Source organism: Temnothorax curvispinosus, unplaced genomic scaffold (genome assembly GCF_003070985.1).
Source record: "Temnothorax curvispinosus isolate PA1 unplaced genomic scaffold, ASM307098v1 QBEX01015338.1, whole genome shotgun sequence".
Classification (NCBI taxonomy): Eukaryota; Metazoa; Arthropoda; class Insecta; order Hymenoptera; family Formicidae; genus Temnothorax; species Temnothorax curvispinosus.
The window spans coordinates 223,083-247,167 of NW_020225118.1; the positions used below are offsets into that span (position 1 = coordinate 223,083).

Below are 24,085 nucleotides of genomic sequence, written 5' to 3' on the forward strand. Positions count from 1 at the left end.
GCATCGTGGAAACAAACGGAGAGGCGGCTCGGAGCTCCAATATTCCGAAGATTAGTGTTAATTAACAATAATTAATAATAAGAATAAATGCGCGCGCGATAGAGTTTCATAAACGTTTCGAGGTATAGTACAACAGATCCGGAATCGAACATGGTGCGAAGCAGCGACAAGTAAGTAATACTCGTAGTTGAGGTTATGACGCGCATTTCGCTTTCGTTATCTCAGACTTTTGACGATCGAATAAATGTTGACGCAGGGACAGGCATCACCGGCGGAGATCGCGATCGAGATCAAGATCGAGGTCGGGCGAACCCGAGAAGAAACGACGGCGGTCCAGAAGCAGGGAGCGTGAGAGGGAGAGAGACAAGGGACGACATCGCGAGCGAAGGAGTCGTTCGCGAGATAGAGACAGAGAGAGGAGCGACAGAAGGGAGCGTTCCGAGAGGGACAGGGATCGCGAGAGAAAACGGTATACCCTCCTAAAAAGAGTTTCGGTACCTTAATCTGAAACAATCGTTCGTGGGCGTTGTTCTCTGTACAGGGATTCTCTAACTCCTTAACGACAGTTTCGGTATCGTTGCGCAGCTTTTTTACCATATATAATACCTGCGCAACGATACCGAAAATGTCGTTAAGGAGTTAGTGAATCCCCGTACTGATCACAAATTTATGGAAGATGTTTTCGACAATAGTTATAACAATAAAATAATTCATTGACATTGATTGTTTTCGGTATACTAGTGGAGACAGTAAAGAAAAGCGTCTTACAGGCTCGAAATCTTCACGCTCTGGCAAAGAACGATCCAACAGGTCTCGTTCACGCGATAGAAAGGATAAAGAAAAGGGGGACAATGAAGAATTGCCTTTCGATCACACAAAGTTAGACAAGGTAAGCCTTCAAAAATTACAGAAAGAAAAACAAGCGATGTAAATGTACCAATCCCTGGACACGTACCTATGTCTGGACATTTTTATCATTTTAGTCCTTAAATAAGTTATAACGCGAATTAAAATCAAGGAATCAAAAATAAAAATATTTGTCTTGTATTATATTTTTATCTTTAATTTTAATTCACGTTATACTTATTTAGAAACTAAAGTGATAAAGGTATCCAGACATAGGTTTTAAGTGTCCCGCCATTGGTACATTTACTTTACACGATAATTGAATATTACAGGAGGAGGAGCAAAAGAGACTGGAATTGGAAATGCAAAAGAGAAGGGAGAGGATAGAAAGATGGCGCGCAGAAAGGAAGAAGAAAGAGGAAGCAACCGAAAAAGACGGTAAGAGATCTATTTTGGCAAATCTTCAGCTACCCATGAAAAAGTGGTCCCTTGAGGATGATAGTGACGAAGAGACTCCTGTGGTACAGAATAACAAAGAGGCAAAAGAAGAAGGTGTAAAGGAAGAAATTGAGGAAGTAAAGGAAGAGGTGAAAGATGAAGAGGAGGAGATTGATTCACTCGATGCTTTTATGGCAGTGGCAAGTATTGCTAGAATTACTATATTCAAGTTGATTTTATATATACATCTAATTATCTTATTTACATCTAATTAATTTAATAGGTTCAAGAAGAAGTGAGAAAAGTGAATAAATTTGACAGTAAAGCTCCGAAAAGTGCCAACAATGACACTAATTCTGCATCACAAAGCGGTGGCGTGGTCATTGTGACTGGAGTGGCTAAGAAAAAAGTACAGAAACAGAAGGGAGAATTGATTGAGCAAAATCAAGATGGATTGGAATATTCCAGCGAAGAGGAGGGCGAGAATCTTCACGAGACCGCGGCCGGTATAGCAAACAAACAGAAGCGAGAATTAGCTAAAGTTGATCATGCTACGACAGATTATCAACCATTTCGAAAGTCCTTTTATGTCGAAGTACCTGAGATTGGTATGGCTATATATTTTTAAATTATTTTTTTTCTATTGATGAATGAATAAATATATGTAATATACACTTGCAGCAAGAATGACACCAGAAGAAGTAGAAGCGTATAAGGAAGAATTAGAGGGCATTCGCGTGAAAGGTAAAGGTTGCCCAAAGCCTATCAAGTCCTGGGCGCAATGTGGCGTAACCAAGAAGGAATTGGAAGTATTGAAGAAACTCGGTTATGAGAAACCGACCCCCATTCAATGCCAAGCGATTCCGGCAATCATGTCTGGTCGCGATCTCATAGGTATAGCGAAAACTGGTAGCGGAAAAACACTAGCTTTTCTTTTACCAATGTTTCGTCACATACTCGATCAACCACCGTTGGCCGATGGTGACGGACCGATCGCATTAATCATGACACCAACTAGGGAATTGTGTATGCAAATCGGCAGGGATTCGAAGAAATTTACAAAATCCCTGGGTCTTTCACACGTGTGTGTTTACGGCGGAACCGGTATTTCCGAGCAAATAGCAGAGCTTAAGAGAGGGGCTGAAATCATTGTATGCACACCGGGAAGGATGATCGACATGCTTGCTGCTAATAGTGGACGAGTTACCAATTTACGTCGAGTAACATATGTAGTGCTTGATGAAGCCGACAGGATGTTTGATATGGGTTTTGAACCGCAGGTGATGCGTATTATGGAGAATGTGAGGCCAGATAGACAGACGGTGCTATTTAGCGCAACGTTTCCGCGACAAATGGAGGCGTTAGCCAGGAGAATACTCACGAGACCGGTCGAAGTACAGGTCGGTGGACGTTCTGTCGTCTGCAAGGATGTCGAGCAGCATGTGGTTGTCCTCGAGGAAGACCAAAAGTTCTACAAGTTACTTGAAATCCTCGGACATTATCAAGACAAAGGCTCCACCATTATATTCGTAGACAAGCAAGAGAACGCAGATACGTTACTCAAAGATCTTATGAAGGCTTCGTATTCCTGCATGTCTCTTCACGGCGGTATAGACCAATGCGATCGAGATTCAACCATATTGGACTTCAAAGCGGGACGAACAAAATTGCTCGTGGCTACGTCCGTCGCTGCTAGAGGCTTGGATGTCAAGCATTTGGTGTTAGTCATTAATTACGATTGTCCGAATCACTATGAAGATTACGTGCACAGATGTGGTCGAACTGGTCGGGCCGGAAATAAAGGGTAAGTTGAACCTTTTACAATACAATTTTTTTACGATATAAAGTATTTTTTTATTCCAAATTTACGGTATGTTTTCTTTTCAGATACGCGTACACCTTTATTACGTCAGAGCAAGAACGTTACGCCGGCGATATTTTGCGTGCGTACGAGTTAGCGGGTGTACCCGTTCCAGAACCTTTGCGCCAATTGTGGGAAGGTTACAAAGCCCGTCAAGCCGCGGATGGAAAGAAGGTTCATACTGGAGGTGGTTTCAGTGGCAAAGGATTTAAGTTTGACGAATCAGAGGCTGCTTTGGCGAACGAGAAGAAGAAATTCCAGAAAGCAGCCTTGGGACTGCAAGATTCTGACGATGAGGACATAGAAAACGATATTGATCAACAGATCGAGAGTATGCTAGCGCCTAAGCGAACCGTTCGTGAAATAGCTAAGCCAAGCGCGACCAGTATTACAGTGCCCGGTCAACCGATACCTAGTGCCACTGATAAGCTTGAATTGGCCAGAAGATTGGCATCGAAGATAAACATTGCGAAGAATCTGGGCGCCGAGGCAAAAGGCGCTACTCAACAAGCAGCAGAAGCTATACTCAAGGGTGCAGGACCTACAAATCTTATTACGGTAAAATTCTAATTTGGTTCTAATGTTACCGCAATAATTTTACGATAGTAAACAATTTTTTTTTCTTTTACACAGGCAAAGACGGTTGCGGAACAATTGGCGGCGAAGCTGAACACTAAATTGAATTATCAGCCGCGCGAGGAAGATCTCGTGGAAAGCGACGTGGAAACGGGCGAGCAAACATTCCGCAAATACGAAGAGGAGCTCGAGATCAACGACTTCCCGCAACAAGCGAGATGGCGAGTTACGAGTAAGGAGGCTCTTGCTCAGATCTCAGAATATTCTGAGGCGGGTCTGACAGTGAGAGGAACTTACATCGCGCCTGGGAAGACGCCACCGGAAGGCGAAAGGAAATTATACCTGGCAATAGAATCGACGAGCGAGTTAGCAGTGAGCAAGGCCAAAGCGGAAGTGTCTCGACTCATCAAGGAAGAGCTCATCAAACTGCAAGCGTCTGGCGCTCACACCGCGTCGCGAGGTCGATACAAAGTTTTATAAAGTTTTGGGATCATTTTAATGATATGCCGTAAGGATATCATACATACGCGAATGTATATGATAAAAGTTTAGAAATTTATTATACATGCAAATATAATGTGCTTGTTTTTAACAAACAGTACAATAACAAAATATACTTAACGACTGTGAGAGCATTATTTATATCATTGGCACAAACCACTGCGGGCAATCCAAGTTTTCGCACGTTTATAAATAAAATGCGAGCACCCACATTGTCCCCTTAACGAGTTCTATTGTATTAATTTATCTATACGAAATAAAAATTCGAATAAACGCTCAGCAGCGTAAATCCACACCTAGACAGTATACGCCAAAAAAATTATACATTCATAGCAGTTGGATTCTTAATCAAATCCTAAGTTAACTTTCCTATCGATAGAAGAAATTAATAACAAAGAATAAGATTTATTTCTTTGAATGACGCATTCTTAATCAAATCCCAGGTTATTTTTTTCTACCGATAAGAAATTAATAACAAAGAGAATAAGATTTATTTGATTTCTTTGAATGACGCATTCTTAATCAAATCCTAGGTTAATTTTTCCTATCGATAAAAAATTAATAACAAAGAGAATAAGATTTATTTCTTTGATTTCTTTGAATGACGCTTCGAGTTTTTGCATAAAAATCACATTTGTGAACACACAATATACTAATGTCGATCAATACGCGATCTGATATATATAAAACTTAAGTTTACGGTGTCTTTATTTATAATTTATGAGCACAGTTCTCGATTACCCGCGACGACATTACGGATTACGCGCGCAGGAAATCCTTTTTTTTTGTACATCCAGTCATTATATACTCTTTCCTCTTTGGCAATATTAATTGATAACTAAAAATACATTCTGCTGTACGATATTAGAAGGCACTAGAAGAATCACAGACGAGACACGCTGTAGACATTCGTCGCCGCGAATGACATCGCGATTAGGTAAAGAAATACTTTCAGCACCAAGAACGAAGCAGAAAACAAGATTAATCGCTTATAGCTGCAACTGATCATCCTTTGACGATAATGAATCTCGGATAATTCACGCGATCAGTTAAAATGTATCTTTAAATACTGGACAGAATAAGCGATGCATCTCATTTTCCTTTTGGCGTGATCATAATTCAGGATAAAACGTTTAGCAAGAAGATGGTAACGATAATCGTCGCGAACCAAGCACGAATTTTCATGGCACTAGAAACGTAACTGTGGGCTATCTCGGCTCTGGTCAGCGAACCCAAAGGTACTTCTGCTGCGATCCGAGGACTCCTCTCCGAAATCCTGGTAACAAGCTTTTCTGTTTCTGTCACGCAAGCTCGTAATTGCAGCGCCGACAACTTCTTGGTAACGGGTTGTACAACGATGAAGATATCGCGATCCGGTGTCATCATGCCACGAACAGCGCATTGTGCTACTTGCAGCTGGCGACCTAGAGCGATCAGGAGAGCCTCTAAAGTGACGGAGTCCTTGTCAGTTTCCTCGTCCATCATATAGTAGATCCTGTCCAACTACAAGCCAAGAAATGAATGTTCAAAAAAGATTAACTGAGTCCAAAAGTCAAAAGTTTATATAAATTAATCACTATTGTAATTTTCAAAAACATGTATATCCCAAAACAACGCAAACATCTACAAAATAATTCGAAAATCTAAAAAGACATATGTACCTGTTTCTTCGAGTAGAACAATCTTGCCGCTCCTCCGCAGACAGGGCAACAAGCTCCGGGAGGGGTAACCCCAATACAATACGGTTCCTCCAAGGCAGGACATTGCACGGCGTCGCTGCAACGAGGTCTCGCCTGATCTCCTATGAGACCGACGGCGACGCAAGGACCTTGATAGTCCACGACGGTTCTTTCAGCCCAAGCCGCGCATTCGTTAGCGTAAACCTCGCCGTTGATGCCGCACACCGGACCACGAAGGCTGCACCCTTTCAGACAAGGTCCTCTGTAACTCAAGGTGGCTCCAGCTCGGATCATCGCGCATACGGAGGGATACTGACGATTCTCCCGATCGCAGACTGGTCCACTGGACTCGTCGCGCGGATTGCAGTCTATCGGCACACACTCGTATTGCCGACACGGTTTATGCAAACGCGACAGGCAGACCCTGGGTCTACGGACGCACTTCTCCGAGCTGTCGCAGGGATTGGGCATACAGGGATCTCTACTGGAACAGCTGCCGAATTCCACCTCGGTGGCCGACAGCTCGGCGCACTTCGCTAGGCAGGCGGACGCGAAGGTGAAGCCCAGCCTGCCGCAAACCGGAACGTAATGAGCCGGACAGTCGCAGGGTAAAGACGGCGTTCGCAACTCGCCACAGCTTCTCTTGGAGCACGTGAATTCGCCCTCGAAACAGTGACAGGGATTACACTCGAGGTAGAAGTTGGCTTTGTGTTGGATGAACCGGTCGTGCACCCAGCAGGATTTGAAGTTGAAGCAGTTGAGGGTACGGCACTTCTCCAGGCCACGCGTCGTGCACTGACAGATCTTCAGACAACCCTGCTGATCGAATCGCGGGATCTGAATCCAAGATCCGACCGGTACCAACTGCTTCGACATCTCGCCGAGGGAACAAGCCGGCACGCAACGATAGATCTTGGCGCCATTCGGTTGGAGCATGCAGAGCTGGCCCTGTGGGCAAGGATTCCGCTTGCAGGGTGTCGTGATATCCTCGTCGGGATGAATCACAGCCTCGTCGTCCTGCGGATCGTCTAGGAACGGCCGTAACGAGACGCACGGCGCGTCCGGTCTTCCCGGCGACAGCTTGGCGCACAAGGTAGCCGCTGTGTGAGGTCCGGTAATCGCGCTCCAGTCCACGCAGCTCGCCATCAGCTCCAAACAATCCTCGCGGCATAGCCGCGTCTCGTGGATTCTCGTCTCGCAAGGTCGCAGCTGCAGAAGACAGGCCGCCGCGCGTAGAGTCTCTGCTGGGCAGGAAGCGGCAGCGCGCACCGGCACACCTAAACCGCGAATAATGCCTCCTCTGGACCAATGATCAGCCTCCCATTTGGCCGCCTCGTCGGCCGCATTCGTGCATGTTCTAGCAAGAAATTAAATATTCGATTACGACAAGCGCAAGTTTCTAAAGAGATTTTTATCAACGTTACTAATTGGAGTTGATTTTGATGCTCAAATTCTGAAACTCCTAAGCTTGAGCTTACTTGCAGACTATTGATATGTCGAGACCTTAGTCACACTCACGATTCATACCTAAACAAAGTCGTAGGTCTGTCGTTAAACCGTGCACAATAAGACAACCCGGAGCAGCCCATCTCACAGGAGTCATCCGCGTCTTCGAGACACCTCCTCAGTTCACCCTCTAAACTGGACGAGAGGCACAGTGCGTCCAGTTGTAGCCAGGCGGTCTCCCAGTCTGCCTGGAAGGCCCGCCAGCACAAACTCTGGCAGGAAGGCCTTGTCGCCTTCGTGCAACATGCCAGTTTGCCGGCGTCCAAGGGTAACCGCGCCGGCTTCGTCGAGCCCGATTTCAGCAAGCAGCTCCACATCGGCGACTGTGGTAACACGGGACTGCACTTCTCCGCCAGGGCGTCCATGATCTCCTGGTCGGTCGTCGCGGTGTGGAGAGTTCTGCGACACGTGTCAAGGCACGCTGGAGTCGTCGCTTCCTCACAACAGTGCAAATCTGCAGAGATATTATAGAATTAGCTAAATTCTATGACATAGATAATTAAATAATTAATCGTTTGCTGATGTCAGTCGATAAACAATTATTGTTACTGAACTCAAATTCGATAATTAATGCGCCTACTCCATAGAGTCACGATTTTTTATAAAATGTTAACTAACGTTGCTTCGGATCCTCAGCATGCTTCACTTCGGCTACGCCCTTTAGACACTTGGGAACCTGATGGAAACAACCCTTGCTGCTGTACAGCTTCAAGCTAGATTGCTTGCCGGGCTTGTAAAAGATATCCTTGCAAATAGCCCTGCACGTATCATTGGAAACGTTGTTGCAGCATCGTTCGGCTTCCTCGCGCTTTTCCAGACAAAAGAAAAACTCGGGCTCGTCGCTCGGTCGGCAGGATTCGTTCAGATCGTTTGTGGAACCGGACAGGGCGCAGGTCGTGCGACATGTTGGATTCTGAGCGAGACGGCAGCATCCTCGACCCGTCCAATTCTCGTTCCTCTTGAGCTCTGTAGAATTCAAATAACTCGGTATTTTTGCGGTAACATTTGTTGCACACTTGGATACCCAGAACGCTTACCATTTAACGTCGTGTTCACGCAGGACCAAAAATCCAACTGAAAAAAAAAAAGATTCGAGCGTGAGGGATGATAAAAAAAGAGAGGAAAAAGAAAGAAAGGAAATGATAAAGAAAGTGAAGTGGCACAATCGAGCGACCGCGAGTCCCGAGATCATCTTTCATAAAATCGTCACCGCGAAATAAAAAAAAAACGTGGATCGCGTTACAAACATCCTAAATCGTTTAAGGCGCCCATTGTCGAGAGGCTTCCGATCCAGATCTGAGCTGAATAAAGAGAAGCGAGTGTCGATCGCGTGGGATCGAGTCTTAGAAATAAAAATCGTGTGGCAACTCACCAGCTCCGTGGAACAGAACTCCAATAGACGTTGAGTGGCGTTTTCTCTCGCTTCGATCTCGGCACCCAGGACTACCAGGGATATCTGTACAAAATTGCGACGAAATTACCTTAACAAAAGGATGCGAGTTGCGATAGAATTACAAAGAAAGGTCATGTAGCATGAATAAAATTTATTTCAGAACAACACCGTCTCGGAGATCTAAAATTACTTCTCAGGAAAGAATATAAATGGTAATAAAGTAGCGACAGAAGAAACTCATTGCATAAATGTGTAAATTATTCCGACGAGTTTGGATTTCGAGGCGTTAACTTTAATGTTTGCCTCGGCTGACTCGAATCGAGCGTCGAGGACTTCCCAAATTCGAAATGCAGCGCGGCGCATTAGCGGCTATTAAGAATCAAGGACACGAATGCAGCGCGCGGGCCCCGCGATTTCCTGTTGCCCGTCACTGAATGACAATCGTCCTCGGGGGCTCGGGGGCTCGGGAACCAGATATCGCTCTCGCGCGTTTCGTCCTCATCTCGGATTCAATCGATGTCCTCCGCGAGGACACGCCGGATCCACTCGGTATGTCCATCACGGTCAAGAGTTACGACCATCCATCAACATGCGGTGGGTCTCGACGGGCCCTGGCGATAGACACAGTCAAAGGTCACACTCGACCGCGGAACGTAAATCATCGATCACTCCTTCGTATATTTTTTTCGAGTAGCAATTTTTTAAATTAATTTGCAGTTTCGTCCAAGACGACAAATCGTATATTTTTATTAAAATAGCAGTGTACAGAGAAAAAAAGAAGTCAAATCAAAACTTGTATACTCGTGTATAAGCAACAATCTACAATCTTCTTATAAGAATTTCAATTTTTATTTCAACTTTTGTTTTTGGTTGAACTATATAAAATGACTTTATTCAAGCAAGTTTTCTTGGCTTATAATTTAACGCAATATAATCTCATCTCAAGATTATATATTCATGCGTATATATACGAGTTTTCTGTGTATGTTACGAGCTATGTTAAACGCGATTATGTGTTTGTGATGGCATTTTTATTAATTTCTCCACTAAAGGGAACTTTATTTTATAATTTAGTAATCCGGCCATATTTCCAGAATATTTCTAAGTTAAGGTGTTATAAATGTTAGAGGTGAAAGTGATGTGGAGCTGAGAAAACGTACGACGTACGTATTTCCGTCGCGGTATATTCTGGGAGGTATGCGCAGCCGGGTCACGTTGCCATCTTGAAAGGGTGCATTTTCCACACTGGCAAATTTTTCGCGGCGGTTTTAACGCCGAGAAATATGTTGGTGGTGAAAAATTTCTATTTTCTGCTGAACATAAACGTGTGAAGTTCACAATTCTCGAATAATGATGAACGATAAAGTGACGCGAGTGACGAAAAATAATATCACCGTTTCTCCGTTTTTGATATCGCAAATGAAACTGACATAGAAAATACTATCGTTTGCAAAAATCTAAAATGAACTACTTCGAAGCTCATATATCTCGGACCAGATAAATCAGGCCTCGACTGCTTCCGAGCGAAAGCCGAGATCAAAAGATACCGAAAATAGAGCCGCGAGCTTTCATAATTTGCTCCGTGCTCTCATTTGCCGAACTCCCGAACGATGGCAAGCGACTGGTGAGGTGTCGGTCGACTAATTAAATCGGTAGTCATCTGCAGTTCTCTTCGATACAACGAACAACTGTATGCAACGAACAACTCAGCTTTTGTAGAGATTATAAATAGTGTCGGTGTGTTTTTGAGTTATCTTTCTGACATAATACAAAATTTTCTAGAAGAAAATATACGATATAATTTATTTAACATATATAATTAAATAAGTAATAATATATAATTAAATAAAATATAATTATTAGAAAAAAAACTAATTCGGCAAAACTGTATTTCCTAATGTGAAGCAGCAACGAAAATACTGCTGACCCGGATAAGAAGGAAAAAAACGCCCACGTGTTCCCGCGACGAAGAAGCGTCTTTCCTGTCCATCTCAAGAATAACTTGTCACATATCTCAGAGCTTCCGTCACGATTTCCGGTTATTTCGTTGCTAAATGGCCAAGAAGGAAGCGCTCATCAGTAGTCAGGCAAGACGATCCGAAGAAACAGCTTTCTCCAAAGTTTTTCTGCACCTCGCGTTATATCGTGTCTCACATTTCAATCGAGCGATAACGTCGCAAGGAACACTGAAAAATGTAAAACGCCCAGAACCGCGAGAAATTATGTCGAAGTCTTTTGTAAAAAAAAAAACTTCGCTGGATATCTTTGTAATTTTTACAACCGAATGTATTCCTCATTTCAGATTCAAGACTTTGAAGGATAATGATATCGCGATGAAACTCACATCTCGACCTCCGCAGCAATAAAATATCCTCTATGGACGAGATCCTCCATGTGTGCGCCATTCCGTAATCAGAAATCAGCAAAAGGTTACTCGAAGTACGTCTCCCTCCCGCCCTCCGAATAAACTGCGCGGGGACACGATATCATTGATAACGCCCGGTACGTTCACCGTGTTCAACGCGTCAATTCGTAATATTTGCGTATGAATGAGCCCGCGGGGCGCCCCGGGCTCTCGCGTAAATCTCGCAGCGGGCCCCTGGTGTCTCCGATATTATCTTCGAAGAGGAGGCTCCCGCAGTCACCTCTAAAGAAGCTGCAGCCGGGACGCACCCCACGTCGCGATACCCTCATCGAAGGAAGCAACGAGGTATCCTTCTCTCTCCTCTCGTCTTTTTTTCCACCTATCCATTTCCACTCTTTCTCTCTCTCTTTCTCTCTCCTTATCGTCCCGTTTTTATTTCCCGGATCCTAATATATCCGTGGACACGACATATTTCGTGTCCTTTATCGTCCCGGGTTCGGCCCACGGATATTTATCAACCGCGCGATATCGCATTCGAATGATTATGCCGTCGAGATTGTCTTTTTGACATTCCCACGGGGTTCTTCCTTCCTCCGGGCATAATTAATAGATTGTACTCCGCGGCGTGGGGGCCACGGCTAATTTCTTATCGCGGCGGCGAAAAAGGCGTATCTTTATACAATCTCGAATATTAATTTTACAAGCGATTTTAGATTTCGTGAATCGCTCGGTGTTGTGCTCCCAGCCGTTTACTTTCAATCTTATCATGTAGTAATCAGTCAGGCGGACTGAACTTAGCTTTATCTTTGGAATGCGAAAATTTCCAGAAATTTTCTCTTAAGGGTCTCTTAAAGAAGCGATGCGAGAGTGCAGTATGATGTACTTGTTTAAAATGCATACCTTGGAGCACACATTCCGGCAGGATCCAGCAGCCAGCGAGCAACAGGACATCTCTGCAACAGAAGGACGGATATTAGCTTCGTGCGTCAAGAGAACAGATGGAAACTATATAGCCCGATAAACCTCGGTCACGCTCGAGAACCTTTCCTCCACTTTTCCGCCGACACGAAACAGACGCGTGTCCTGCATTACGTCAGCATAAGAGGGGCAGAGAGGAAGAGAAAGGATCCGTTTTCAAGGGTTTATACGGGGGCACGTAGTGTCAAAACTCTAGCCCCCCGGGGGACCTCACATATAGTTCAAATTCAGAGATTCCGGTTTACAAAAACAAAAATCAAAGATCGCGTACACATCCTCACTTAATTTATTTAATTTATTTATCTATAAATTGTTTTATTTTCATCATTCTGTACAAAATTACAAAAAATTATTTTTGCTGTCTTTTTTCACATTTTTGAACGCAATAATTTACATTCATCACTGCGATAACGTTATTATAATGGCGAAACGATTATATTTGCATTAACGTTTTTTAACAGAACGTAAAATAAAATAGGACAGAAGTCGAGACGGTTGTCGCGGGCGTTTCTCGCCGATGGTCTTAAATATTAAAGCTTCCGTTCCATCTAACTGCAGTGGCGTGCAGTCGAGAAGCATTCCGTGTGTCCCCTTTCTTCCCAGCGTCTTCAATTATTAAACGACCGGGGGGGGAAATTGTCCGGTACGTTACTTGGATCGAACAATCGAATAAGATATCCTGTCCTTCGAGAGTCTACTTTTATATTTAACGACGAACTTTTGAGCTCGTCTCAATAGAAAGACTGATTTTCGAGTTTCAAGCCAATCGCCGGTAGACAGTTTGTTGCCCTTACAACGCCTCGATTGTGACGTAATTATGTACCGAAGAATTATGGACCAGAACGCGCGTTTATTCCTATTTCTATATTTCTGATGTGAATGGCTGTCAACGCTCCTCCCAACGTGTCGCGTTTGACGTGAAAGATCTTTAACGACTTTACGCGGGGTTAACATGCGGGTTCGATCAAAGTGACTCGTGTGAAAGGGGGGCCTTTTGAATGGCGACTGAAATCGTAAGGGCCGCCGTGGCGGCCGCGCCGACACGTATGCACTGCGTTACAATGAAGCTAATAGATACCAATTAAGAGCAAATTGTTGCTCTCTCCCTTTCTCGCGCTTCATTTCGAAGAATCGTTCGATTCCGGTTATGTATACACAGACGTAGAGCGCATTTCTTACGATCAATCGACCATAATCTCCGGTGAAAATAAAGTGAAACCTACAAAACCTTCTACAAATATTACTCGAAGTCGCGTATTCGTAAAGTTATATATAGCACGCGCAAGATCATCTGAATTTCACGACACTTACACAAGGAATTATGATTACGGCCGTATTGTCGGGAATGGGGGATATCAGTCGCGCCGGGGATCGTTTGCATTCCTGGAGCAAACAGGAGGGTGCTCGAGAGTCCCGAGGAACGTTCTCCTATTACAGAATAAATTACGAATGTTTGGCTAGATATCGGTTTCGGTTCACCGACACCTGGCACTTATCCGTTTGTCACCGAGTTATTCACGTCCGCTCCTAAAATATATCGGCGATGACTTGTGGAATCATATTCTCCGCTCTCAACGCGGGTTACCATTATAGATCGTGAAAACTTGCCACACTCTTCGGTTTATCGCCGTGACTTCGACCGCACGCGGGAACTTTTATTCGATTTCATTTTCTTTTGTTCCGTTATTTTTTTTTCTTTGTTCTTTTACTCATTACGCATGTGAGTGCATTTGCAACCACCTCGGCCGTCGTAAAAACTCGCGCGGGTCGTTTAAGACGGGCCTTTAATCGAATCGTTGCCACAAGGGACCTTGGCGTTTCCACGTGAAATTCGCGGCCGGCGCGGCGACGCGACAAGTGCGTCTCGCGCCTTTAAACGCGGCGTTTTGTGGCTCCTGTTGCGGACGACACAAAAATAGCCGGGCGTCGTTCGCGGCCATCCGGCGTTTACACCGATCTAAACTGTGGGGCCCCCTTCACTTTATCCTACCACGCGCTACCCGAGAAGCCGAAATGTTCGTGACTTTGACGAGAAACATCGGATCGACGAATGCAATTCAAATCGTGCCACTTATGAATGCGGAACGTTTTATTTTCCAGAGACGCCGCATTAAAATTTATCCGAGGAAAAAAAGAGCGCAAAACGAGAGAAAATATTCCAACTTCTCGAAGAGAACGGTAAAAGATGAAATTGTATAATTAACGATAACGTGATAATAGGGGAGAGGAATCGGCGACGACAGTGGTATGCCGAGAAGTGACAAGCAGCGCTTAATAAAGTAGACCATTTAATTTGACTAATATAAGATTCCACCGAGAGGGACCGGTGGCATTTTAAACGCCATTAATGCGCTTGATGAAGCTTGAAGGAGCTCGGTCTCGCAGTCCGTCGTCTCTCTGACATTAGCATAACAAAATAGGAGAAACGACAATATAATACTCTCGCGACAATATAATACTCGCGAATCCTTCCGAGAACGATCGCGCGCGCGTTTATCTCGCGTGTGATGGATTACACGTTGCGCGGATCATAATGCCGTGCTCCAGGGACGTGTTGTAAATTTAATTCGACGTTTTCTCTCGCGGCTTTGTTTCTCGCTTTTCTCCTCTTTGTTTTTCAAACGCCACGTCGAACGCGCCTAATGGCACACTCGCCGCGGCCGCCGATGCCCCGTGCCGATAATGACAGATTTCATCTGCAGTAAATCCGTCTGCGCGCCGTAATCCGCGAAACGGCGCGTCTAAATTTACACGCGGTGCATATATGATTTTACGTAGAGCAGCTCCTGAGCCAGTCTCTAACGGGAATCCTACATCGAGAAGATAATATTGCTGTCCGTGATGTATTAATCGCATTTGAAAGTAATAAAGACCATCGAGCATGAACCACCTTGACCGTCCGTCTAATTAAGTCGCGATCGTGATTGACATCAATAATGCATCGCGATATCTATGCAACATAAATCATTTATCAGTATCAGTATATATCGTTAATGTCCTGCGTGTGCTCGGTCCGCATCCTGTGTCCGCTCGGGCGATCGGTATGTCGGTCCATGCGTGCCGAGACAATAAGCGTGTCTTCACGCGCGTAATTTACGGCGAATCGACGTAGCTTCGCCGCGAATCCTTCTCGGAACGAGGCGAGCGCGTTTCCTCGACGAATTTAAACGAGCGACCCGAGGTGACGTCGATCGACGGGAATGTGTCGTGCAACATTCGTTCCCTCGCGCGCGCTGTCCGACTCCGCATGTATACTGATGTATACACGACCCGCGGGCTCCGCCGTTGCATATACACGGATACACGGTCGCATAACTGCACTCGCAGCTGCGTCTTTCGGCTGCGACATCATCGGCGTCATCTCGGGTAACAAAACAAAAAAAAAACTCCGCGCAATTCTCCCACACTCCTGTCAGCGGATATGACTGTACTTATATGCGCACGCTGACTCCAGAAAGCCAGTAAAAACTCTTCGCACGTAGAAAAAAAAAATTCTTGATTTGAATATCTTTAGTTTCAACATAGAAATCTTGAAATGAGATTATATTGCATTAAACGAAGAAAATTTGCTTAAATGAAGTATTTTATATAATTCAACCAAGAAAAAATTGAAATTTTTAATAAGAAGATTATAGATTGTTGCGTATATAAGTTTTAATTTAATACTTCTTTTTTTCTGTGCAAGATTGCAATGGACGCCGATAAAATTCTTTTTTTGACGCACCACAGTTTCGAGTGCTCGTTTCTCTGCAAATAAGGATTCCAAAGAAAAAAATCTTTCTCCAGTTGCGTAAGAAAATATAATTGAGACGAGCCGAGAGAAATTTATTACCGCGGAATTAAATGCTTAATCTTCGCGACATAAATTAAAGGACTGGGGGTTTGAAAATATAAATATTCTTCTCAAATAAAAGACATCTCATCCATTGTCGATCTGGCTGACACTCATTAATCGTGCGATAATCAATTCTCGCGAAGCCTACCTTTTCGCAATCTGCCGGCCATTATCGGCGATTACGAACGCGCCGCGTCGTTATTCGCAAATATAGACGCGATAATCCTCGCGCGAAGGCATAATTAGATGCTGCCGACAGGCGAACGATGCGCGCACGTAGAGTCGGAGGAATTGTACTATACATAATTAATACAGTCATCAAACTCGCGCTCAGTGCGTTTTATGGCGCGAAGAAGAGAGAAAGAGAAGGAGGAAATCGACAAGGAATCGGCGGGAAGGGGGCACGGGGGGAGATAAGGAGAAGGGAATCGAGATACGTGTCTCTCGACATGTTTTTATCCAGCGTGAAGCTGTCACTGGGGTTTTATGTGTTTATTTATCTCTCCTCTCGCGCGCAGTGTACACCATGAGCGGGTATATATCGACGGAGGTTTTCATGTAAGTAATCTTCATGATGGAGAGTCTTTCGGAGACTTCTGGCAGTCCTTCTCTCTTTTAACCCCTTCGTTTGTTCTCTCTCTTTCTCTCTGTCTCTCGAGATCTGTTGCTTCCTTCTTTTTTCTCCCCGGCAAAAAGTTTGCGACAACCGGTCCTCCGAAGAACACCATCGGATGTCGCCGTAGAATCCACAAAAAGTCCCTCGGTACCTCCCTAATTACGATCTATATGTCTCTAACGTTCTAACGAGAGCGATCTGTCTTTTGAAATTGATATAACCATCACAATTCTATTATCTTTCCGATCAATTGAGTTAAAAAATAATATAAAACTACGTTATACACAAAGCTTATATTTCATTATACTAATACAATTATCACGAATGTGACTTTCTTCATCTTCGTCAGCGCTTTTCTTTAATAATATGTATAATAGTGCGTAATATCGTTTTGTGTTTCTGTAATTATATCAATCTACAAATCTTGGATTTTTCTTCCCCACGATTGTGACTGTCAGAAACGCTACTACACGACGGGACAAATCGATGGAAGTTCTCCACGCTCGAAGAAAGCGTTTACATGCTCGCCCAACCCGCCGCCTCCTCCTTTCGTACATTCGCTTCGTCATGCGTCCCCGACGATCTCGCTGCCTTCTTCCTTTCCCGTCTTTATCTCCATATTTACATCATCGTTTAACGGATAATCATTATTATGGCTCATCATTGCCGTTTATTATTTTCTATTACGTGAACAGAATGAGACATCGCGGTGTTCACCGACGCTTTCGACTGCGTTTTATTGTCAGAATCGTCGAGAGAAGGTCCGCTCGTAAAAAAAAGAAACCGGAGAAAAGGAAATGAGAAAAAGAACCCCTTCCAGAGATTTAACAGATTTCGATCAACCAAATTATTACAACGCACGTGTCTACAGAATTTCTGAATGCGTACCACCGATTTAATTGCCATTGAGCGTGATATACGTACAATGACATGAAAATTATCGATTCGGTACGCGGGTGACGACGCATGAAATTTCGAAACTTACGAAACTCCTCCGGAGATACGCAGCGGCATTAAAATTGAAACCGTATAAATAATTTTCAGATCTCTCGAGACCGCACACAGTTATAAAATGTAAATTTTGATATTTATTCACACAATAATGGAATAACGATAGAGTTCCGTTTTGCGCGCGTAAAACTCGTATAATTAACATTCGCGATATCAATGATCGTGCACCAGTTTCAGGAAATTAATATGTATTTTCTAAAATGAAGGTTCTCGCTCAGCTTTTGAAAGTGCATTAGAAGTATAATGGCTCATTGAGTGCCATTAAGTCGCGGAACTCCCCCAGATCCGCGTGGTATTAGAACTACTTGGAAAACGTACGAGCCGACGCATAATAATGCATTGACGGTCCAACGAGGGCGTATCGGAGGCGGCGATGAGCGGATGTTAATGGTTAATTAAGGGTATCGATCTCGGATCGGCGATCGAGAGAGTGCGGCTGTGGGTGCGCGTACTCGTACATTATGCATATTATACTTGCTTGCGTAAGTCGCCGCTCCAATTTCCAGTCGCGGCGAGAGACACGCGCGAAATTACACGCTCGGCGTTGTCGAGCGACGGGCGATTTTACGCGCCTAGAACCGGCGTCAAATTTACACCCGGGAATCATTACGATCGACACTCTCGCCGACATTAAAAGGTGCGAATTACGTGCGTATACGCGCGATAAATTGCCAATTATCCCGCCGTTTTTTTACGCGGCGCGAATCCTGTAAAACGACCACCGGCTTCCTTTACGCCCATTTATCAATTAATCAATTCCGAGTGGACATTGCATCGTTACGATCGCGAGCGATCGCGATTAAGTCGCTAAAAAGTCGCGATGGCTGTTTTCCCGTCAAATAATTTGTGCAATTATTTATGCAAACGCGCGAAAATTGTATTCTCGCACGATAATAATAATGTAACGACTGACTATTAGACCACATCGTCGGCAAAAGAAAGAGAGAGACAGAAAATCATATGAAATTTTACTGATGTAGATCGGATTCTGCTCAACGTTCGATTTCTTTTATCTCCAATATATACGACGGAGGTGTCGTGTCCGTATATCATTAGGATAGAATAATTACGTAACGCCACGGGGACCATATAATCATTGACGCGCGTGCTGTGTAACTATAAATCAAGCGGCAAATTTTGTAATACGCGCGTGCCAGCGGATTACGTACATTTCCCAGTCGTGTAAATAAATTGCTTCTGCGTGCCTGCGCCCGTCAAAACCGACGCGTAACGTGTTAATCATTTGCGACACATGGATGCAATTCGCGTTCTATGTAAATCGCACTCGCGTCGTCGCGGCGTCGGTGATGTCTATTACGGTGCTGTTTACACCCCGGTATCGCGCTCGATGCGAATGGAAGAACTGTGAATGATGAATGGAAGATCTATCGCCGTTGATTTATGAGAACGACCCAATAATGCTGTGATATTTTCATAGCGCACGTATTGCACCAAGCTTTAAATTACAGTCCGATAAAAATTAAATTCAAAGCTGGAAATAAAGATAGAACTCGATATTAAAGTAAAATTCCAACCTGTAAATGAAACAAAAGAATTTAGTTTCTCTCCTCATATTCGATACTTGGACGTAGTGGATCTTTGATTTTATAGAGCCTGCATATATGTGGGTTTTTTTCTTAGACAATAGTCCACGTTGTTTTCCGCGTTGCGTATTGATAAGTGCACGATTGAACGAGCAGTGAGCGAGCGGGAGAATCGCGACGCGTTATCACCTTTGGCTCTCGTATGTGGATATTATGCTGCCTCGCTTATGCGTATGTTTCCTCTCTTTTCTCTTATTATACGTACGCGCAAATACGCCTCCGAGCCGAGCCGAAGGTGGAGAGACCGGGAACCGTTAACGACACCTTGTTCACACGGACGTACGTGCACGTGCACGTGTAAATTTCAGAAAAGATTAAAAGGATCAGAGATATGGAGAAACGGCGAGAAAGAGAGAGATAAAATGCGCCGTCGTGGAAAATAAGGAGCGCTTCATCTCGATAAAACAAATACTCCCGACGGGGAGTCTGCGACCCGCGATTGCACTCGATTTACGATTATCGGGGACAAAATGCGAAGAGGCGCGTAATATCGTTAACATTATGTTATCTCGCGTTAGCTCTCATATATCGGTGATAATTGCGACTGTGCGGGGCAAGCGAGAGTGTTTTCTTAAATATTAAATATTCTGAGATTGCTCCTCTTAATGTCAAAGAAACTCCAAGATCTTTCCCGTGTATACAAACGTGTCTCAATTAGTCTCGCTATTCTCAATATTCCAGTTATTTCGTTCGAGATGAGTCGACTCGTACGCATCGTGATAACTGTGATGAAAATCAGAAGTCCAGTCTCGATTGTCTAATAGTATTAAAAAAAATAAATAAATAAACTATTTTAAGTGTCGACTGTGGAAGAATTCTAACGGGATAACCGAGGGGATAACTGTGTCGCGGAAGGAAGCGAAGCTTTTTGCCGCGCGACGATCCGTGAGAACTCGAGACGCTCGGTTCAAATCGCGATAAAAAAGCTCTTTCCCGAGTGGCCCGCTCGCTCGTTCCCCGGCCACAGGGAGGAGTTTTCAAGCGACGAACGCGAGGCGAGACATTAAAAATCGCCATGCGGGCGGCGGGGTGCGCAGGCACGAAAAAAATCAGCGCGACGAAGGGATCGGAGAGAAGAGATCGGAGGAGCGGCGGTGCCCCGCGCGCACATGTGGCGGGAAGTTGTCGTTGATATCTTCTTGCCGTACGTCGTACGATGCCTACGATGACGAACACTCGCCGGAGGAATGGGTTCAATGAATCTGTCCCGGGGCTCGTATTTTTGCGCGCCGCGCAGAAGCGCCGTTGAACGCGCGACATCACGCCGACCGATCTTAAAAATAATCGGTGGTTCATCTGGTGATGCGATAAGGCATCGCCACGCTAAAATAGCGGCTCTCGTAATCCTTCACAGTAAAAAATTTTGTGTTTTTAACACATTTCACATGTCCCAATTTATCCACTCAAATTTTCGTGTTAATTTAACATAAAGCAAATATGTAAAAAAATAACACACATAATATGTAAAAAATTAACATAAAATTTAACATTTAGACGCTTTCAGAAATCAAAGTTTATGTTAAATTGACATCTCTATAATGTTAAATGTAATTAAGATAAGGTGTTATTTTAACATTTAAGAGAAGTATTTATTTTTAGTTTTGATCTTTTTTTTATGAATAACATAAGAATTATGTCAATTTAACACATAGTAACTGTTATAAAAAGGAAGATAACACAATTTATCTGTTCACTTTAACATATAAAATATATCACCAAGAATTCATGCACTTACATATATAAATTGTGTTATTTTAACTCTTAAAAATAATTAATATTAATTTAACATAGAAAAGTTAAGTAACACAACAACGATATGTTAAATTAACATACAACTGTGTCAGAAATTTAACACAAAACTTTCTACACAGGAAAATTTTAACACAAATACAAAATGTTTTTTACCGTGTTCTATTTACAAAAAAAAATCTTTGGCGGGATCAATTGATTTCAGTGCAAACGTCAATAATTTTACGTTACTTTCAATGGACGCATTAAGCATTTTTCAAACTTTAAAAACTTTGCTACTAAATCAAAAATAAAGATTAATCCGCCAATAATAATTCAAAACAGGAATCTTTATTGAATCGACGCAAATGGCAGTCGCTTGCTTGCTCCCGACCGTTCGTCATATCCCATTTGTGTGACTCCGTTTAACCGTTCGTTATGCAAGAAATTCACATCAAAGTGCTCTACGATACCGTACATCTTTTGACATATGACTTTTTCGGTCAAAATTCTCGTATCTCTAAGATGTTCACGTGAGAGCGATAGTTTTATGCCGGTTTATAGACACTTGAGAAGGACCAAACCCCCGGGTCGAAACGTCGTGATTAAGCGTCACTGTTACTCGCCATTTGCGTCGATTCAATAAAGATTCCTGTTTTGCTACTAAATATTTAAATTATTACAGTTTCTATCAGCAGATTCTCCAATTAAAATTACCAATTGTATAATTCGTCGAGAACGCGCGAGAAATATAGAGCAGCGCATCTTCACGAATAAAGATGAATTAAAATTAGGAGTTTATAGCACACAGAAAAAAAAGAAGGGTCAAATTAAAATTTATATACTCGTATGTACGCAACAATCTATAATCTTCTTATAAAAATTTCAACTTTTTTTCTTGAAATATATAAAATTTCGTTCAATTATATAAACAATTTCATTCAAGCAAGTCTTCTCCGTTTAATGCAACATAATCTCACTTCAAGATTGTTGCATATATGTATAATATGAATATATGTATATAAGTATTGATTTGCAACTTCTTTTTTTCTGTGCAGAGGGAATGAATCGTTATTAGTCCGCTTTAATTCATTTATTGAATTTATTCGATCTAAAATACGACTTTTCTTAATTTTAACTCACTCGTTCATTCGTATCAGAAAAATAAATTCATCATCCACTCAATCTATTCCACGATTCGCCTGTCTCCTTATAAATTCCGTGCAGAAGAAAGATGAAAGATTGTTTACCTTGCGCGGCGTCGAGGAAGGGATTCCCGACGACGGGCGCGAAGATCGTCGCGATCGCTGTTATCATCAGCATCATCGAGCAGCGCATTTTCGATGCGTGCACCATGCGAACCACCCTTCTCTCGAATCCCTGCGCAACGATACGCGCGTTCACCTCATCTCACCACCGTACACACGTGCGTGTTTCGCCGTGAGAGAAGAGAGAGGAAAAAAGAGGAAAGACGCGAAAGAAAAAGAAGAAAAGGAAGGAAGGAGAAGAGGAAAAGAGGAGAAGATGTCAGGTAGCCTCGTGGATACGAAGGAGTCACATGTCGAAACGAGACGCACGTGGCACTCGCACGGGACCGAGGTGCGCACTCGAACGCGGCTCGCGAGCGACTGAGCTTTTCGTGGCACTTACGAGCCACGAGTCGAGCTTTTTACTTGAGTGAGTGGGTGAGAGGAAGAAACGAGGAGTAGTGCCGCGGCTCCCCGAGTATCGGAGGGGAGCCCCGGCCCCGGGAACGACGAAGGCGGGCGAAAGAAAGAGAGAGAGAGGCGAGAGAGTGGGACAGCGCGAGAGGAATTGCGTGTGTGGGTGGGAAGAGACGCGTGGCGCGCACGGCTGTCACGCGGGGCAACCCGCTATTGTGACATCTTCGACCGTATATACCCACACGGTACGGTACCCCGCCGTATTTTTTTTTTCTTTTCCATTCTTTCCTCTTCCCCGTCGCCTCTCGACCGCGCGGCGAGTTCTCGTGGCGAGTTCTTTGTTACGCGCGCAAGTAGCGAAATCCGGTGATGCGAGCGAGAGAGAAAGAGAGAAAGAGTAAAGGAGAGCGTAATGGACCACTTGACCGTGCATTCGTTCTCCGGCTGCGGTATCTCCTCGAGTACTTATCCGTCTCCGAGCCGAGAGCACGCAGGTCACAGACGAAAATCAGTCCGCTCCCATAAATCTGTCGCCGCAGCCCATTTGCCTTGTGGCTTCGAGTGTTCCGTATTCCAAGAAGAAGGAAAGCCGATAACCCGGGGACGGTAACTTCCGCTGATAACGCCGCGATACGACGTACGAAGTAAAATCCGTATAATATATTTCCGATATACGCTCGTACCCGATACGCTCGCGAGCCGGCGATCGACACACGTGACAAATAATCCGTACAAATAATCCTCGTGTTTAGGGGGGACATTTCGTCCGTCGTGCTCGCTCCAAACGCTAGAAACAGATACTTTAGCGAGATAAGATTAGACCCGGCATTACTCACGATCGTATCTGGAAATGGGATTATTAATCAATCAAGGAAGTTCATGTTGCACGGTTTTACGCGTAGCAAACGGCTCAATTAAATGTCGGGGATTCTGTCGAAGTGCATAGCCCGAATTTTTCTACGCTTCGTGATTTATTAACGTGGCCGGAGACTCGACCGCGCGGAGGACGATCCATTTTTTATCGATGCCTCGTCGGGTGTCCGAAAACACGTTCGCCATCGTCTTCGGATATTTGATTGACTGATCGGAGAGCGGATTCTCTCGGAGAGCGGTCGTAATTTATTAATTTATTCCGCCGATAAATCGCCTTCAATCCGCACGTGGGTAGCGAACGACCGGTCCTTAGTATCCTTCTCTTCCTCGCTCCCCTTTTAATCTTGTCTCTCTCCTTTTCTCCTTCCCCCTTGCATTCTGTCCCTTTAAAGGGGGGAGGCCGTTATTCTACTATACCGATGTAAATAACGGCAGCGCGGTGTGTCATTTGCGTGCGTTGCACAATTGGCGGGTGTTATGCAAAAATGTGTTAACCCACTAATTTGAAGTAAATTAAGTTTAAAATGCACAGTTACATTCCGCTGACCCAGCTACGAGTACCACTTTTTTTTCATTTTGTCGATTAATATATCCTCAACGTAATACTGTCC

General features: G+C 44.0%; 2 protein-coding genes across 3 annotated transcripts; one reads left to right on the top strand and one right to left on the bottom strand.

Annotated features, from left to right (window-relative positions):
- Window positions 1-4,434, top strand: LOC112465553 (probable ATP-dependent RNA helicase DDX46). Of its 2 annotated transcripts, XM_025033135.1 has the most exons (8): window positions 1-170; window positions 257-469; window positions 742-889; window positions 1,179-1,484; window positions 1,568-1,892; window positions 1,966-3,088; window positions 3,172-3,703; window positions 3,779-4,434. In XM_025033135.1, exons 1-8 carry the CDS (start codon window positions 151-153, stop codon window positions 4,199-4,201), a joined length of 3,090 nt encoding a protein of 1,029 aa, XP_024888903.1. In that variant the 5' UTR covers window positions 1-150; the 3' UTR covers window positions 4,202-4,434. The 2 variants fall into 2 exon arrangements, with proteins under 2 accessions (XP_024888903.1, XP_024888904.1); XM_025033136.1 differs by lacking the exon at window positions 1-170 and having other exon boundaries at window positions 383-469; window positions 771-889.
- On the bottom strand, window positions 4,258-22,548 carry LOC112465554 (reversion-inducing cysteine-rich protein with Kazal motifs). Its single transcript, XM_025033137.1, has 8 exons — window positions 22,188-22,548; window positions 12,066-12,118; window positions 8,780-8,863; window positions 8,445-8,481; window positions 8,026-8,373; window positions 7,429-7,861; window positions 5,884-7,258; window positions 4,258-5,725 (listed from the first exon to the last, which is right to left on the bottom strand). The coding sequence occupies exons 1-8, from the start codon at window positions 22,291-22,293 to the stop codon at window positions 5,342-5,344; spliced, it is 2,820 nt and encodes a 939-aa protein (XP_024888905.1). The 5' UTR covers window positions 22,294-22,548; the 3' UTR covers window positions 4,258-5,341.
- Between the last annotated feature and the right edge of the window lie 1,537 nt (window positions 22,549-24,085).

Coding starts and splice junctions, on each gene's coding strand:
- LOC112465554 (XM_025033137.1), bottom strand. CDS start 22,293: ATGGTGCACGCATCGAAAATGCGCTGCTCGATGATGCTGATGATAACA. Junction 8,482..8,779: donor AGTTCTGTTCCACGGAGCTG/GTGAGTTGCCAC, acceptor TTTTTTTTTCAG/TTGGATTTTTGGTCCTGCGT. Junction 5,726..5,883: donor TGTTCTACTCGAAGAAACAG/GTACATATGTCT, acceptor CTTGGCTTGTAG/TTGGACAGGATCTACTATAT.
- LOC112465553 (XM_025033135.1), top strand. CDS start 151: ATGGTGCGAAGCAGCGACAA. Junction 171..256: donor ATGGTGCGAAGCAGCGACAA/GTAAGTAATACT, acceptor ATGTTGACGCAG/GGACAGGCATCACCGGCGGA. Junction 1,893..1,965: donor TGTCGAAGTACCTGAGATTG/GTATGGCTATAT, acceptor ATACACTTGCAG/CAAGAATGACACCAGAAGAA.